At 39.5% G+C, this 19,502-nt stretch overlaps 1 protein-coding gene across 1 annotated transcript; it reads left to right on the top strand.

Annotated features, from left to right (window-relative positions):
• Positions 1-900: 900 nt before the first annotated feature.
• LOC121947979 (transcription factor che-1-like) lies at positions 901-8,328 on the top strand. Its single transcript, XM_042493195.1, has 4 exons — positions 901-1,286; positions 3,389-3,489; positions 3,577-3,652; positions 5,009-8,328. Exons 1-4 carry the CDS (start codon positions 992-994, stop codon positions 5,797-5,799), a joined length of 1,263 nt encoding a protein of 420 aa, XP_042349129.1. The 5' UTR covers positions 901-991; the 3' UTR covers positions 5,800-8,328.
• The last annotated feature ends 11,174 nt before the right edge of the window (positions 8,329-19,502 follow it).

Here is a 19,502-nt window from a genome sequence, read left to right as displayed (position 1 = left end):
AATCAATCAGTCATGAAGAAATCAATCTGATAAGATCATAATTTACTGTAAACTCCACTTTGCCTGAAACTATTTATAAAAACTGAAGAATATGACTTTTTGAGTTTAAGCCAAATCTGGCTTCTATTTTTATTTTTAATTGATAAAGCTAATATTGTTGTAGTTGTTTAAGGGAGGAGCTGAAGTCATAAAAAGGGGTTGCCCCAACATTAAAATGAATAGCACTAGGTAACCAGCTAGAGACCCCAATGACAGAAAGGTGTTTAAAAATAAAGATTAACACCAAAAAGGGGCTAGATTATATAATAATGTTAAAATAATAATAATAATAATGATAATAATAATAATAAAAATAATAATAATAAAAATAATAATAATAATAATAATAATAATAATACCTTTATTTATATAGCACCTTTAAAAACAAAGTTTTCAAAGTGCTGTGACAAACAAGGCAAAGCATACGCAAGAAGGGTTTCTTGTAGAGGCAACATAACTATAAGAGCCAAACAATAATGCTAAACTAAGGCCAGACAAAATTGGTAAAATTAGGCCAAAAAAAGTAGAACGTTTAAAAGACAAAAATAACATCAGTCCATACCAATAGCAGTAAATACAATTCAAAGAATATTATCAGCAAACAAATAATAGCCCTAATAATAGCATTAAACACGATCGAATCAGATTAAACGAATAAATTAAAACATAAATTAAACTACATTAATTCAAATAGACGAATTATATATCAAATAAACATAAACACTGACCATACCGAGAAAATGTGAAGCAAGTAAACTATACAAGTTTATAGAGTTTATATTCACAGTAACATGGAGGCAAACGTGAATTTACACTGCCCCTGCTTTCTACGGATTACGGTAACGGGCGTCATGCTACCGGAAAGGCCATTGTGTGGGATCTTTTGTGAGCTAACTCAGCGGTGGTGTAGCGCTGTTTTCTAACATAATCCTCGGCGGCAGCAAAGTTAAACATGTCTACAAACATGCCGCCGGGCAATCTGAACCTGGAGTCGCAGCTTTTGTCCATAATGGACGTGCTGGTGAAAGCGGCGGTGACGGAAATCAGTCAGCTGTTCTCGGAGAGCTCGTCGTCACTCCGGCTGCATCTGACCCAGAGCCTGAAGGAAAACGAAGCCCTGAGGATGAGGATGAAGGTGATGAGGAGCGAGCTCTTCTCCCTCCGGCTGCAGACCAGGAACAACCGGCCGGCCAGCCGCTTCTCCCCCATCAGAGGAAACATCCCCAAACCACGGGCTAAATCACAAGGTAACGAAGTACTTTCACTTCCAAAATACGTCCTGCTCGTGTAACAAGTAACGTTTGTTTAACTATTTGAAACCTGAGCAAATTGGTTTGATTCCCTTTTCAAAAACATGGAGAGAATTTGGCAAGACATTGGCCAAAAATTTGCAAAGATAAGTTACAAGAAAATTATGCAAAAAAAAAAAAAAAAAACAAGCAAGAAAATGGCCCCAAGAAAAGTGCTGAAAAATATAAAGCCTGTGTATTTATTGTGCATATTTTTGTAACAATTCTAAATATTGAAATACAACAATTATAAATATTGTTTTCTTGAATTTTTCCCAGTGTTTTTGATATTTTTTTCAATCAGAGCAAATTGATTTGATTTCTTTCAAAAACATGGGGGAGAATTTAACAAGACATGGCACAAAAATTAGCACAGACATTATAAAAAAGAAGTTACAAGAAAATTATGCCATAAAAAACAAACAAACAAGAAAATGAGAAAAAAAGTGCTGAATATATATATATATATAGGCTATGTGTTCATTGTATAACTTTTTGTAACAGTTCTGGGTATTAAAATATTATAATTATAAATATTGTTTTCTGGAAATAGTCCCTGTTTTTTTGTTTTGTTTTTTTTTGTTTTTTTTTTGATAATTTTTCAACCTGAGCAAATTGGGTTGATTTCATTCAAAAACATGGAGAGAATTTAACAAGACATGTACCAAAAATTTGCAAAGACATTATTTCAAAAAAGTTACAGGAAGATTATGCTGAAGAACACCCAAACAAACAAGAAAATGATTGAATGAGAATTTAAAAAGACATGGCCCAAAAATTTGCAAAGAAATTATAAAAGAAGTTAAAAGAAAATTACCTGAAAAGTAAGACAAAATCAAACAATAAAATGACTGGGGGAAAAGTGCTGAAAAAATATACATGTATTTATTGCATATATTTTTTGTAACATAGTCGGAAGACGTCACCCAATTTGTCAACAATCCTCCCCTCTTTTTTAAACCTATTTTTAAGTAATTTTCTTGTCAACTTTTACTAGTTTCTTGTAATTTGTGGTACATTTCTTGCCAACTTGGTCATTGCCTTTTTTCCCTTGTTTTCCAAAGTAATTGAACTAATTTGCAAAGAGTCAAGTACTCGTGAAAGGTGTCTAAACACAGCACAATCCAGGTTTCAAAGGGTTAATGCACAAAAATGTGTGTTTTTATGTAAACATGCTTTGACAATTGTTTTAATGGTCCTTTTGCAAAAAAAAAAAGCTATGAACTGTTAATGAATCATGGCTGCTCTTTATCTCATGTCACACATTCGTCACCAGGGTTTGCCCTTGTGCCCTGAAACTACTGTAGTTTGTTTTTTTTAAATTAAACCTTTACTCAGTTGTGAGTAGCACAAATAAAGCTGCAGTTATCTGAGTTATCAAAAGGAGGATCTGAGGTCTGTGAAAAACAGCATTGCCCCAAAATTGAAATTATTAGTAATGGATAACCAGCTATGAACCCCACTGACAGACAGGTACTAAAATAAAGACAAACACTACGAGCAGTATATTGACTATCAAAACCTCTAAGAATTATATTCACACTTGCAGGACTGTATAAAGTGTATGTATAGGTCTTTTCTGTATTTCCCTTTTTGATTAAAACTAGTTTGACTTGTTTAAAAAAAAAAAGCCTTGTCTCAGTTGTGAGCGGCCCAAATAAAGCTGTTGTTATTGTAGTTGTCTAAGGGCGGATCTGAGGTCTATAAAAAAAAAAACAGTGATTCCCAGAAATTAAATCTACAACGATCAACTCAAGTTTATCGGCCCAGTATCCATCGCAAAGCATTGTGTTTCCGTCGGTGCAACAGATTTTGAATTCAGACTGGTAATGAGCTGTTATGGAAAATGTGAAATTTGTCACTTGTTGTTTATTTTGCATTCATTCCTCTCATCCACTCACCGCTCTTACTCGTGTCTCAAAATTAGTGCTACTGTAATACCTCATTCCCACCGCAATTAGAAGGCACACGCAGGTTTTTTTTAAATGAGTAGACCAGCCTAATGTCTGTATTACCACTATCACATTTTTACATTCATTCTGTGTTTTTCTTTCCTCCAGTCGTCATTAAACCACCAGTGGCCCAAAAGACTGTTGGGGAAGCTGCTTCAATTTCTCTTCAACCAGAGAACAAGACTTCCTCTGCTACGACACAAGTGGAGGTAAATGCTGTGAGAGTACTTCCACGTGTCAATGGTTTTGTTTGAAACTGTGTTTTCTTATCATGCATATGTATTATTCTTTGTCAGAATGAAGATATGGAGAGCCCAGATGTCATCCTGATCAAAGATGAGGACGACGTGGGAGGATGTGGGTCAGTTGTGGGTGAGCATCAACATCGGTTGCAGTCTGACTCACAGGCTGGGCTGATAATCAGTAGACCCCTAGTATGTAATTCTGGAGAAAGATAGTTCATTATTGAGTTTTATTTGAAGGTCGTCAAATACCAACACTGTGGATTTGTGCTTCAGTCCAACTAACGAGCCAAAATGTCGGTATTCGATGACCTGGGAATGAAACTAAGCAATCAGCTGTCTCTCTCCAGAGTGACGTACAGAATATCCCAAACTGCATGTCTGGTGTTTGTGTTTTTGTTGTCAAGTGTCTTATTAAAACCTTTTTTCATGCACGCTTCAGTATGTTGAAACATATGTTGGGTTGGATGCAGTGAGTCGGCTCACAGGGTGATTTATTACAGCACGCTACGGTGTGCAGTAAAACATGATGAATGGCGTGAGTCAGCCATGACACTAACTGTGAAAAGTGGGGAGGGCATTTTGGGTAGAAGTTGGTATACTCAGTTTTTTTAACCATTTATGTTAGTGTGTGGATATTCATGGTAAGCTTGCTGAAAGTATCTGATATTTATGTACTTAAGTATCAAAGGTAATTTGAATTTTGAGAATAATGAGGTTTGTTACTTTTTAAATGCACCAATTTAAAAATGGAGCCAATATTACACTTGAAGAAAAACAAGGTCTTTTTTTTTTTTTACAACTTAAAGGATTTAAAGAACAAGATCCGGTTTTTTCATCCCTCCCCATCTCATTCATCTGAAAATATAAAACTAAAGTTACGTACAGATACTGCCAAAAGTATTGTAACTTTGTTACACTACACCCCTGGGTGCATGTCTACAAACTGTACAAAAAAAGGTAAAAGAAAAAAAGGCAAAGTGATCTTGCTCAATTTACCTATATTGTGTGATGGGCAACATAAAGTATATTTTGAAAGACAAGTTGTGGGCTGTTAATAACCTTTGGACTGGACTTGGGACAAGCCTTGATTAAGAGATATATACTCTCTTTCTTTCTTTCTTTTTTCTTTCTTTCTTTCTTTCTCTGCCTCGCTCTGCAGTTGTATTGTTTTTGTCTTCCTGAAAAAAAGGCTCACCATAGAAATCTTTTTATTTAACTTTATTTTGTTATCCTTAGCATTTCCAATCAATCTGTATTTTTTGCAGTGTATTGTCTGTTATTTATTTTTAATATATCAAATATATTAAATCAAGTCAAACTTGTAGTCAGCACTTTACAATCGCACGTAGACTTTGCTGAGGTTACTTATAGCTTCTTGATTCAAATGATGTCCTTGCAGTGATTTTGTGACTCGTAAGTCCCGGCCTTAAAGTTTCATACGCAAAAACTGATTGAAAATGTCATTTTGTGTTTTGTGTTTTAGGTCAGGATGACTTTGGAAATCACAGTACCCAGAGTGGTGTTTCTACAGGGACTCCGAATTTAGACTCGTCCTGCCTGACAGGTGATAACGAGGAGCTGAGAATCGTGAGCGTTCATGGTCGGGGGGAAGGACCTCTGCAGGAGGAGAGCGACACCCTCTTCACTGCCTCTGAGCTCCAGGCTTTTAGCTCCCTGACTCCTGACCACAACGTCAGCCATGACAGTCTCCTGAATTTCACCACTGGTGGCGGTGACAGAGCGGCGATGAGAGGGATGCAGGACAACAGAAACAGCCAGCTGGAGAGGAATCATTCCACCCAAATGGCTTCAGCAGTGTTGAATCCTGCAATAAAAACACCAGTCGTAGGAGCTGATGGTCAGGTTGGGCACCCCAGTCACGTCAGCCAGTTCACCCAGCCGCAGAACGTCTTCCCTCACGGCATCAACAAATCTCTGGACTGCAGCTTCTGTGGCGAGCGCTTCCTCAGCCGTGAAGACCTGATCGTGCACAGAGCAAGTCACACCGGGGAGCCGCCCGTTCTTTGCACCTTTTGCGGCAAGTCGTTCGTCAACAAGACCACGCTGAGCATCCACATGCGCATTCACACTGGGGAGAAGCCGTATGCTTGTACGCAGTGCGGGAAACGCTTCACGCAGAACGGCAGCCTGAAGATCCACCTGAGGACTCACTCTGGAGAGAAACCGTACACCTGCAATCATTGCACCGCCAGCTTCAACAACCCCAGCAACCTGCGCAGGCACATGATCACACACACTAACGGAGCGCTCTGACCATGAAAGATACAAAGATTTAAAGACTCAACATTCAACTTTCTTTGTGTGTAGCATGTTACTTTTACTGAGATTGTGAGTGTGTACTTCGCCATTTCCTAGGAAAATCAACGGACTGCTGTGGTTCAAAATAAGGACACAAACAAGCATCATCTCTGTTCAGTATGAAGACGCTTGCGTTCATTTTATTTCTAAAACCAGCAATAGGAAAAACATCCTCCAAAACTAAAATGCCTTTTTTTATTTATCCTTCCTGGCTAGTGAAACTTTTTATACTTTCTGAAATGCAGACAAACAGATGCCTTATTCATCACTCAAAGAAAATATATGGTACCTTAATTTAAAGCTGGGGCAGGCAGAAATCTGGAAAAGGCAAAAAAAAAATGCAGAATTGGAAAATGTAGTCTCTACCTGCAGCTCTACTATCTGCGTCCTAAGCGGCTCTCACCAGACGATCACGGGAACATGCTTCATACAGTAATCCGGTGTTTAATCAGATCTTATATCATAAATTGCATGCACTGTGTTTGCTCTTCCTGCTCTCTCTTTTGGTGATTTTAAGACCACAAATGGGACAAAAATCCGGCCACCCTTTCCTTTCACCTCACTCTCTGCCGCTGCACCGAGCGTCACAGCGGGCAGGTGGCCAGAGGCAGCGGCGGGGCTAATCTGTGTAACGGCAGCAACAGAAAGTTTGCTGATCTGGCGAGGAGTCCGGGCTGTCTGGTGCTGCAGAGCTGTGGATTTTTGTTACCAGCTCTCCTACTGAGAAGGTGGTCTGTAGCAGCAGGGAGCGAGATGGAGGGCAATCTTTGATCCAAGGCTAAAGTTGGCTAGCATTGAGCTGTTAGTGTTTAGTGTCCTATCAGCAGAAGGCTAAACTATTAGCTCTATTTTCTCTCCATTTCAAAAACGATAATATTAACATGTTTCATTTCGTTTATTGTCAGACTTTGTTTTAAACTATTTTGATAAGTCTGTCTTTCTCTTTTGGGTTGCTTTGCCATATATATGCAGTTGTTGCCAATCTTGGAATAGCAACTTTTTCTGCAGGACTTTCCACCATTGAATTGGGTTTTCACTAAAAAAACATGCTGGTGTATCTGCATTTGTAGAACAGCCAATAGGAAAGACCTTTTTCTGAAATGGCATGTGATTGGCCAAAGTCTCCCTTTTCACAGGCTAGATTTTCTAAAATTATAAAACAAAGCAGAGAGCAGATGCAGAAGTCTACTTTTTTTTCTTAGACCACTTGAATTACAATCAGCTCAAAGGTAATTATGGGATTTTTGCCTAATGACGCCAGCATTCATCTGCCTATCCCAGCTTTAATTCAAATTTGATAAATGCTCAAATCTTTACCCAGACATGACCAACTCTGCATATTATACAGCTGTCGCTCAGTGATGGATACGTAATCATTTGATGTGTAAATTTTGCTCATTACTAGAGACCCTCACAGCTGCTTTGTTGACCCGTGTGACAGCATGAACTGTTGTAAACACCGGGAACTGTAACAGGAGGAGGAAGAGGAAACCATGTGCAGATCAGAGAGGGACGTGGATCCAACAGATACAGATTTTGATGCCAAAACGGACAGAAACACAGGCAGTGACATTGGAATAAAGAAGAAACATACAGCTATTAATGAGCGATACTGATAAAATCTATTGTGTTATATCACAATATTAGTATTGAGATACAGGAAATACTTAAAGAGAATTATTCAGTCGAAGTATCATATTGACGCAACAGCCTCTTCAGTCCAATATTGCCATAAAGTAGTCCTGCTAACTGATTCGTTCACATTGTCCTGATGCAGCTGTTTATTTCATGAATAATAGCAGCGTGTACAACTCTAAAAATATAAAGAGCGGGGTTGTGGCGGGGATCCAAAAAACAAACACGGGCACTCAGATAAAATTATGTATTTAATGCGGACAAAACAAACATTTCAGCTACAAAGCCAACATCAGCACTGTTTCTGTTTGTTTTAGCCACATTAAAGGAGTAAAGTTATGTGTGTGCGCCTGTGCGCTGTTTGTTTTTCAAATGCGAATATTAAAGGGATAGCATTTTGTTACTGGTCTGGCAAATCTAGTCATAATATGGTTCACATACTTTTTCTGGTACGTTTCCGTAGTGCTCAACTCTAGTTACAATTTAAAAATGTTTCATAAGTGCTAATTTAAAGTGTTTTAAACTGTTGTGAAAGTTTCTCGCATCACACAGTTTACACAAAATCCCAGATACACTGACCAAACTTCACATTAAAACTCATGAGAAACTAAAAATAGTACATATGAGCTGCATACCTGGGATTTACATGTCTTACATTTTCACGTACGTGTTTCACTTAAAGAGCAAACTACCTCTGGTGTCTGTTGCAGCTCTCTTTTATTCTCTTTTGTACTCTCCAATAGTTTCAGACTGGGCAATAATCATTTTAGTGTGGATTCTGTCTGTGGATTTATAATCTGGATATGCAATTCTGAATAAATACAGAGTTTTTAACAGCTTTCACCTTCAGAGAAGTCTCTTATCATTTCACACCTCTAGGGTGCAGCATTGTTTGTGTTCCCGTCATTATTGTGACTCAGGTTTACTCATACTGTATCACCATGGGGGGACTCAAAAGGAAACTGGGGGAAATTCCTCACATTGTTCCTCTTTCCACCCTGCCCACACCAAAGAAACATTAATCGGGATCCTACTGCTTCGTCGCTGGTTTCACCCATAGATTTGTAAAGCCAGAGATACATATATTTAAAACACTACTGTTTACTTTTTCCAGCACAGCAATTCACACGAGTATCATGACATAAAAAATGGATAGCACTTAAAAGCATTGATAAAAACGTATTTCAAAAGTCGTCCTTGGTGGAACCAACAACGATACATACAAACAAAAAAAATACTTAAAGTACATCAATCACTGTGATGTCAAGAGAAAACGTTGACACTGTGGTGGTGCTGTTGGGTTACAGTCACACAGTAATCCAAAGATAGTCCAGCATGATTCATAAATCTACTAATTGCAGAGGCTATTTACCATCAGTCTGTTGACATGTGCAGGATGTGATGGTCACTGTTTGTGGGGACTATGTGCCAATAGTTTCGTCGTGTCGGTGTGGAATGCTGTACTTCCCCAAGACATGCAGCTTCCTCTCGGGCCATTGTTCTTGGGCAATCAATGAAATGACATCAGTGTGTGTATATGTGAGGGAGAGGGAGCGACACACGGAAATAAATGGGAGGAGAGAGGAGGCGGTGGGTGGTAACTTCTGTATTCTGCAGCAGAGTTTAAATCCCTCTTTTAAAATCATGGGCTTGCTTAAATTAGTCCGGGTGTGCTTTATTGTTATCCCCAGTTCGGTTAGTGGCTGCTGATTAAACTGCGCCTGTCCCGAAACTTTTGACAAACAACGACGCTGAAGTTAGCTTACCATTCGTAGCTTCCGACTCAGTAGTTAAAGGGAGAGTTAAGGGGAATGTAGTTTGCAATGTTTAACTTAGCTTTTTGCACCTCCCACTGTGGCTAAAGCGTGTTAAACGTTTTAAGTAAAGCCTCAGCATTGTGTGAAACCCAAATCAAATTTATGAAACCTTTATTCTGTTTGTTAAAATGCAAAAAAAAAAAAAAAAAAAAAAAAAGATTTCATAGGTTATTTCCACATTTAGATCACATTGAGCAGATCCAGATCAAAAACTATACTTAGATTGGTCAAATCTTAACTAGATAATCCCAGAGAGGCTAAATATTAATTAAAATACATTATCATTTTTGTGAACCTGTTATCATTGTGAAAATGCAAATAGTGAGATTTCACTGCGTTTTTCCCCACATGTAGACCATATTGGACCAGGTCTTTCTCGGAAACCATTATACTTAGACAGGTCAAATCCAAACTAGATTATCCCAGAGAGGCTAAAGCTTATTTGAACCACAGTTTTAGATTTGTGTAAGATAGATTCTATTTGCATAAAATGGAGAGTCTGCTGCCTTTGTCATATGTGGACCACATTAGACCAGGTCCAGATAAAAAAAATAAAAATAAAAAAAACCAAAACACTATACTTAGGCAGATCAAACCTGGACTAGATGATCTCAGGAAAGCTAAAGATTACTTAAAACACAGTTTCAGCAGAATTGTGAAATCTATATTCTATTTGTGAAAATGCAAAAAAAAAAAAAGAGGGAGATTTCACTGTGGTTTCAATGTGGTCCACATTACACCAGGTACAAAAACCACTATAGTTAGACAGACACATCTGAAACTTTTTTTAATCAACCTTTAGTCTCTCTGGGATAATCTAGTCAAGGTCTGACCTGTGTAGTTACAGTGGTTTTCAAGAGAGACCTGGTCCAATATGGTCTACAAGTGAAAAGAGCAGTGAAATCTCCTTTTTTTGCATTTTCACAAATAAAATAAATGTTTTACAGAAGTGAAATGTGATTTCAGACAGCATCAGGGATTAACCTTAAGTGCTTAAACATGCTTTCACACCACTGAAAGGCCGAGAATCGGTCGTTAGGCAATGTAAGTTATTTTCCCTTAACTGCTGACTCGGAAGTGACGAATCTAAATCTAACTTCATCGTCGTTGACAAACACCTGTATGAGAATCGGAATTCAGCGTGCGCCGTCTTTACGGTAAAGCGGTCCGTTGAGCCCGCCCTCTGTGTGGTAGAAAACTCGGTGATGTTGCTTCGTCTTTAACGAGCTTGACCCAGAACCAGGGAAGGAGGGGAAAAGAGGAGAGAAAACACTAAAAAAAACGGAATAGTCTGAAAGGTGGTCGGGACACGCTTTCCACGAGCAAGGTGAGTTAATTCATACATGTTACCATATGGTTGATAAAGCGGGGGGCGCGTTTTTTTTTCACAGATAGTGGGTGCACTGCAGCGTTGGCAAGGAGTGGTCACATCATCGACAGATCAGAAACACGACTCCTTTAGGCTAATGTTAGCTCACGATGCTAACGTTAAAAGTTAACACCGTGACCACTGGTTTCGCTGTCTACCGTTTACACCGTTAAAACTGGCGCAAACGAGACGTTGATACAAACGGTGAAAAGTGAGACAAACCGTCTAAATTAGCTCCGTTTGCCGTTTAGCTAAACAGAAGCTAACTTGCGGCTAATCTGTTTGCTATGCTAACGCTAGCCTGGCTGGCTGTTGGCACGGCTTTCGGTCGGCTATGTGGGTTATTGTGATGCTAACGTAGCAAGACAGCCAAACCAGGTCATGCGGGTGCTGAGCGAGCACTCTGGCCAACTGGGCTGATTTGATCTCCAGCATTGTCACTTATCTGGGCAAAAACGTTAGCACAAGCACCGAGTAACTCGACGCTCAAATGTGCGAGTCTTTGTTCGTGAGAGTCATTTTATACCGACGTCTTATTGTGTTTTGGCTGCCTGCTCTGCTCGCTGCCCCAGATTGCTATATGACGTTAGCAAATCAATTCACGACTGTCTGTGGGGGTTTGCTTGATAAGCTAGCTGTTAGCTGCTCCAGGAGGAAAAAAGCTGCAATAATAAATTGCTACGGTAACATCTGGGTAAAAAAAAAACTATGTATCCTGTCTTACGAGTGCGGTAACTGGCATAAGTATGGGGAAAAAAGAGAAATACTTAATATTGGGATAAAGTTGTTCCTCTGAAACATAATGGCTTTAAACCTGGTAATGTAATACACCCATCAAATTATTTAATGGGACTCTAATTTGAGGTAGACAGCTGTCATATGTGCAGTACAAACAAAGAAACACCTATTCTTTATCTGCGACAAAGCTCAAACATTATGGAAGTCAGTACACAACCGGCTGCTATTTAAATCCTTAAACATAGACTTTTTCACCTCTGAAAACATACACTTCTTACTAGGTCGAACATGTAAAATTTAACCAACCAGAAGATAAGCTTTGCAGTGCTGTTAAAGTATATGCAGTATTCTTCTGTGAGTAAAAAAATAATTTGGTATGTTTGAAGTCAGCAAAGTTTTTATGGTTTATTTTTTTCAAATGGCTTGAAAATGTGCAACCATGGTCCGTACTTATTCTAAAGGACAAAAACATTGAATTTCTGGTCAACGACGTGATCCTTGTATCAAAGCTCTCTATATATATAAGTGCCATGACAGAATCCATTTAAAAAGGATTTTTCTTCACTAATCAAATGTATAAAAAAGATCAAATTTACTGATGCCATGAAACTTGTGGAACTTATGTCAGAATATGATTTAATCCATCCTCCTGTCTGATGTCTACCTGTGATATATATATCTTTTTATCTTCTGTTTTGTTTCTCCTTTCTTTTGTTTTTCTTGAAGTAGTTACAAAATGTAATTCTCAGTGTCTTAAATGGAAGCCTGTCCATGTTTAGGTGGTGAAACCCATTTCTTTTGAAAGGAAATTGAACTGTACAGACGAGAGAATGTCTATGTAAATTTTGTATTGACTTTTTTTTGTCTTGTGATATACTTTAAAAAAAAACTGCTCCAGGAGGAAAGGTTTTGGGAGTAACATGTCGGTAGCAGACTGTTTTATTAAGCATATAAGTAGATTTCCATGCTATGACAGTTCTTTGCAAAAAGCCCCGGGAGATAATGCGGTAATTGTAAACCGAGCAACGTTGAGGCAGTTTTGTGTATTTAAGTCTGTCCATGGAGTGGTGGTCCTCCAGTCTGTCACATGGGCTTGGATTTAAAGTTGCGAACCTGTTGGGTGGGTCTTGTTTTAACTTGTGGTAGGAAAATGCCTGGGTGGGGACAACTGTCAGCCTGACAGTGAAAAAATAAACCAGTTAGCTTTTCCGCTTGTAAACATTGGTTGTTGCATGGCCATTAATTGCTTTGAAGGTTTGTGCCTACTCTGTGGGTTTTAAGACTCTCTGGTTTATGTTTATACTATATGTGTGTAGAAATCACTAAGGTAAATGTGCTGCAAGTGCTCCCTCTAATAACACCGTGTGCGACTGTGAACACCCAGGTATCAGCGCCCTTCCTGTCTGCTCGTCTCCCAGTCATTGTTTGATTGTTGATGCATGCTCCCAACAGCGACTGCAATTGTGTCTGCCCTCTCAAGGTGTGCAGGTTAATCCACAAAGGGCCTAACCTGTGTTTGTGTGTCTACGCATTTGCGTGCCTGTTAACATCATGTGTGTATGTGTTAGGAGGTAAGTGGATTAGCGGGCTAAAGCTTCAATCCCATTACAAGCCACGCTCAGCTTTAAACCAGCACGGGGGCATCAAGCTGATTTATCAGTTAATTGCAGTGTGCCTTACCTCTAGATGCGTTAACAGATGTGCCATTTAACAGTGAATGTGTTGTTTCAGTGGGAGTTATTGCTGCTGACAGCAGGTGTCGGCGCTTATTGCATTTACTAGAAAGTTTCATTAAGTTGACAAAAGGCTGTATTGTTGGTTACATGGTATGGTATTGTATGATCACAGATGTCTTCTGATGGGGTTGGGTGAGTCATGCTGACTGACGGCTGCAGAATCAGATGGAGATGTGTGACTCGTGGTGTGTCAGGGCTGATCAGATGTTTGAGGGGTGTGTGTACGTTGTTGACTTTAAGGCACTGGGTTGGACTTTTTGACCATTTGTTGACCTCATGTCTGGGACAGCAGAACATAACCATTTTTTCTCTGCGCTCTTGTCCTCTTAACCCATTATACATGCACTGTGCGCTGTGGTGCTGATAGTAATTTTTGCATGTCTTCGTGTACATCTGTAGGGAATAAGGGCTAAGGATCAGCATGGTTAAATCCATTCTTTTTTTTTCATGATTACTGATCTTTTACTGCTCGTATTTTGCTGCTTTTCTTCTTCTTTTCTTGAAGTAGTATTAGGGTTGCGACAGCACGAGATTTTCATGGTGCGATAATCGTCTCAGAAAATATTGTGGTTTCATTGTATCACGGTATTACAGAATTTTTATTATTATCAGTCAGAATGACCCTCAAAGGAATAATATCGATGGGTTAGTTGTTTTTTTTTTAAGAAACCATTTTATCACTATAGTTTAGTTTTAAAACCATCTTTTATTTGGAAGTATGTGTAAAAAAAAAAATGTATGTCTTCCTGTTGAAAATAATTAAAATAAAAGTGAGATTCTCCATTTAGTTGATTTTTTTTTTTTTTTTTTTTGTATATTGTAGATAAGCAAATGTAGAGGGTATGACAATCGTCAACTTTCATCTCATGGTACACCTTAAAAGCGGCATATTGCTACAACCCAAAGTAGTATACCTGGACATAATTTGTCATTTTAGGGGAAAAGCTGGAGCCGCAACTAAGGATTATTTTCAGTGTCAATTGCTGGACAGATTACATTTTTGATTAAATGTCAGAAAATATTGAAAAATCACAATCTCCCAGAGCTCAAGGTGATGTCTTGCTTTTTTGTTTCAGTAAACAGCCCCAAACCCAAAGATAATCAATAAACTATTGTAGAGGAGTAAGAAAAACAACATTTGAAACACTGGAACCAGTAAATATTTAATATTTTTGCCATTTGAGTAAACCTATCAATCAACTTGCTTGTTTGAATGCCTTAAAAACCCAGGGAGCATAATATTCACTGTTTGAACCACAGAAACGACTCAAAGTACGGTAATTCATTTTTAAAAAGATGTGAAAATGTGATGATTTGGCTGCACAGGTTGACAAAGATTGCTTCGGAAAGGTCACAAAAGCAGAACAGAAAACAGTCGATGGAGAACAGTATTAGCAAAGTGGGAAGTAGTTGTGGTCGTGTGATCAACATATTGACCATGGGGGATTTTCACCACAGAAACTTCCACCAGCCATCAGGTGGTTTATTAAAGTGAGCATCCTACTGGCTCTCGTGGTTTTGTGTACGAGCACTTCTGTTGAGGAAAATGGTTTTTGCTGAGCTTAACTGGCCGCCGCGTCCCCTTACTCATCTCTGATGTCGAATCCATAACATCCTGTTTCTCAGGATGCGGGTAAGAGGGGAAAGGGGAGTGGCAATTGGACAGCAGTGATTGTTTTCATTGTTCAACGAAGCTCACCGCTGACTTCCAAGGCCAAAACTAACAGCTGTAAAAGGGAAAGACGAGTGGAGAACAGAAGCAGTGAGTGGGTTAAGAGCGACATTAACTCGACCCCCCCCTGGACAAACGCAGATGTACTAGCACTCAATCGTGTCCAGTAATGTCCTCCTCGCTCTCCAGCTCTTCTCACACTTGCGCCCATGCTCTCAGTTGCACAAACTTCTTATTGTTCCACCAACCTCCCGGACTGACAGCTGCAAATTCCCTCCTCTGACTGCGGTTAAAACACAAACACACACCCCCCCCCCAACTCTAAGAATCACATTCCCAAGTACACTTGCCAAGAATTATCAATCACAGTTTATAATTCATCTTGTGTGAATGACAGTTGCACTCATTAGTGAAATGCGATAGTGTGTAGTATGTCAGTGATGTGAATTTGCTGCATTGGAGATAACATGAGGAGCGAGGCAATGTTTACATGTAAAATTATGGAAAGATGCCAGATGAGAAGAGATTAAAATTAACAAGTTTGGGTAATTGCAACTGGTGAACTTGCCTTGAAATGCTGCATTAGTACAGTAAACACAGTTATCTAAAAGATTATTAGGCAGTGTCCTGTTCAGGTCGTTTTACAGTGGATGAGTGGGTGGGCTGCTGTGCTGAATTGGCAGGAGACAATGCTAGGAATGCAAGACTGGCTTTTATCTTTTATTCAGCACTCCTTTTCTTATCTCTAACCCCCTCTCTTATGCTCTACTCTCTCGTTCTCCCTCTGCGTTTTGCCCTGCCTGTCTTTCGCCTTGTTTTATTTGTTTGCAGCTCTTACTCTGTTCATCGCTGTCCGTCTGTCTGTAGTGGGTAATATCAGCCGTGTCCTGGCTGTGACCATATATAGGCATGTGTGGTACAGGACAGCAGTGTGTGATTTGCTCAGGTGGGAGGTTATAGCTCTGGGGCGCCACAGCCGCTAAGCAAAGGATAGAGTGAGTGAGTGTCGATGTGACATCATGTCTTCCTTTCAGCCAGCCTTATCCCGCATGCAAATCCTGGTTTGGTTTTGAAAAAAAATTCCCTTTGTCTTGTGAAATAAACTTGAGCCACTCCTTGTTTTCTGATCAGGACATCCCACTTTCCTCCCCTTTTTCCCACACTGGGCACACCCCACTGTTTTTTTTTAAATAAGCCACAGGTCATATTCGTGTGAATGTGTTAGTCATTGATAGACATACAGGAACAGACGCAGCCTCTGCAGGCTTCATTTTACCACCTAAAGGCTGTCGTAATAGTCTGTCGATCACAGGCTGATATCACTGTGTCTGTCTTTCGTTTTTTGTTTGCACACTCTAACATAGGTGAAACTGTGAGTCATTAGTCACCATCTCTCCACTTGAACTCTTGCGCTTGTTAGCACTCTAGCTGTCGTGCACACAAAAACCTACTGCCAGAGATGTAAATGCAGGTGTTGTTTGTTGCTCAAATTGCTGTGGCTTTAAACTGCAGATTATCAGAAGAGTATGTCTGTGCATGTTGGAGAGTTGCCCCTCCTCTACCTTGTCCAACCAGTTATGCAGGTGTGTGTGTGTGTGTTTGTGTGTGTATGTGTGTGTGTGTGGTAATGCCTGTGTTTATTCACCTTTCAAACCGGGGCCTATGAGGAGCCGGGTTGCTGCAGCAGAGGGTGTATCAACAGATAAGAGGATCTGAGTCTTCACTTGTTTGGCTCTGCTATAACAATGTCTCACTCTCAAAGCACAGCCAAGATAACAAAGAGACGTAGGGGGAGGGATAAAAAGGCAGTTAAGTTGAAAGAACATGAGTAGCAAGCTGACAGGAGTTGGGCCAGAGGTAGATGAAGACTGATTAGAGACGAAAGGCTTGAAGAAAAACTCAAAAAAAAATAAACAAATGCCGGGTTAAGAAGGAGAAGAAAACAACCGGCTGATAAGAGAACATATGGTTCTTGAAGGATGTTACTATCTCTTTCTCTCTCTTTTTGCTGACGGTCAGTGTTCTCTGGCCTAGAAAGAGCTGCAGGTTGGTCAGCTTCCCACAGCTTGCTGCCGCACGCAGGCCAAATATTGTGTAAATACAGGGTGTGTCAAAAGTCCGAAGCTACTGTATGTCTCTGTCTCTTGCTGTGTTTTTTCTGCTCACAATGCAAACAGCTCCGTTGACACATTTGTACGGTATTCTCACTATGTTGCTGTTTTTCAAACCGAGGTGCTTTCATTCTTTGCTAAAACATGTCTCCTTCCTTCTGCTTATTATTTTTCCCCCTCTGCTTCTCTCTGTCTCTCTCTTTCTGTAGTCCATTCCTCCCTGTTTTCTGGGCTTGGTGGTTTGGTGACCTTCTCCCCATGAGCAACTAGAGCTCAACCTCTGACCTTGGCGTGATCTCTCACCTCTACTACCAAAGCACGCCCACAGGTGAAGGTGTGTATTTCTGATTTTCTCTGAAGTAAGCTTTTAGAGTGTGTTTGTGCTGAAATTATGAAGACAATGCAGCTTTGTTTGCAATGAGTATAGTGTGTCACGGTGTAAAGGTTTCTCTAAAGAGTACAAAAGCTGCTGCTTTTTATGTGAAACAGGCTGCATCCGAGGGCAGCTTAACTGTGGGAAAAATCATACTTATTATTTCTATTTTGGTTAATATTGAGATTGAGATTATTTAACATGATTATTCATTTACTTTGGAAACAATGCTTTTATTAAACCATATCAAAAACAAAGACAAATTTTCAGTACAAGTTGGAAACACCAACGCCCTGCAGTGAAAGTAAGAGGTATGCTGGATTTATAACACAAGACAAAACAAGAGCGTCATTGCAAAACGGAATGTGGCAAAATAATCGTCGCATCTCTTATCTTGTTGACATAATCTTTGGGAACAAAAATCAAAACTGAAAATAAAATTACAATAAGCATGTAGCCCTACCTCACCCACTTTTTTTTGCACCATGCACCGATAAAATAGTTAAAAAAATGCCCAATTTTGCCCAATTTTAAATCCCGGGCTTTCCCCCAGGCTTTTGGGATTTAAAATTGTTCTTTTAATGTACAATTTGTGGTGTGTAAGTATGGAAAATCCATCTTAACATTCCCCCATGAATTTGTAAGCACTTGAATTTGATATCCACAAAGTAAACATCTCTTATATATGCAAGCGAGGCACCCCATATTCTTCTAAAAGGTGAAAACAATGCAGTGTTTCCCTTAAAGGGAAGGTTGCTTGTTGCGTTCTGGCAATGCATCAGTGCAGTTTTGCTTTGCAAAGTCTTCACACTGCAAAGGATTTATCTCAGAAATGTCTTTGTTTGCCTTTTCTATGCAAGTGTGTATTTTCTGGGGCGGTGTCTGAGAGAGTGGAAAGCCCAGAGGACTTCTCCATGCATGCTCTAAGTGGTAATAACTGTATTGATTTGCAAGCAGGGGATGGTAATATTGACCAGTGAAACACTGTAATAACTATCACCACATCATGATCAATATGTTGCAATATTAATGGTCAATGGAAAAAAAAACAGTTTTTTGAAGACTCTCCCCACCATTGTCATTACCCTCCTCCTTCAGCTCGTGTCTCGTCTTGTGTTTATTTACCACCTGAGATTTACAGTATCATGTTCCATGTTAATTATGCTTATAATGGCACTGATAAAGTAGTTAATTATTCTGCTGTATTTTCTTTTCACATAGCGCCACCCTAGAATGATTTGAAGCGTACAGTTGGACGTGATCCATTAAACACACCTCTTGTAATGTAGGTTTCTTCAGTGCCAACGTGGTCAGGTATTATTAAAGGAAGTATGAAATTTGAGCAAGTTGGCCACCCTTACAGTCTCTGTGCGGGAAAAAACTTGAATGAGTGAGTCATTAAACCGTGACAGATTTTCAAAGGAATAGACGTTAAACAGAAGAAGCCAGTGTAAGTCTGGGAAATTTTCTTGTCTGAGTTTCAGTCAAAGACATGTCTCTACAGCCACCGCTGGATATTCATTATTGAGCTCAAAGGAAGAGTTGTGCAATCCATATGGTGTTGATTTCAAGAGGGCATCTCACCGTCAATCACCAACCAAGGCAGCTAAATCAGATGAAATAACCCTTCCTCTGGATTCATACAAGGTGCTTGAGGGGCTTGCAGTACTTGAATTTGAAGAGAAATTTAAGTCCTCAAAAACCTTGAAAATCTGACATTTTTTAGCTTGGTCCTTGAAAAACTAAGTCAAGTCTATTTTATATATAAATCCCATTATCACAACACATGGTTTGCCTCACAGGGCTTTACAGCATGCATCCCTCTGCCCTTAGACCCTCACATAGCCTAAGGAAAAACTCCCCAAAAAGAAGCCCTGAAACGGGGGAAAAAAATGGAAAAGTAGCAGTTAATAATAATGAATAATTTTTAGACCCTGGTAGCATGATTGCTCCAAATTTGCTTTACAAATTTGCACATTTTTCTTCCAACAGATGGTTGTGAAGGAAGGAATTTCATCCTTGAAAATAAAATTGAGTGCTTGAAAAAGTACTTGAAAATCCTTGAATTTGACTCGCCCTTGTCTGTGCGATCCCTGCTTCCTTCTTCATATAAGCCCAAAAAATCTGCCGGATCTTGCTTTACTTTGTATGGGGAGGCGTGTCCGTGTTTTTGTTAGACACCCTCTTTCATGCATGTAAGAGGCTAT

The sequence above is a fragment of the Plectropomus leopardus genome, chromosome 9, assembly GCF_008729295.1.
Source record: "Plectropomus leopardus isolate mb chromosome 9, YSFRI_Pleo_2.0, whole genome shotgun sequence".
Lineage (NCBI taxonomy): Eukaryota > Metazoa > Chordata > Actinopteri > Perciformes > Serranidae > Plectropomus > Plectropomus leopardus.
This window is presented reverse-complemented; position numbering and strand designations above follow the sequence as displayed.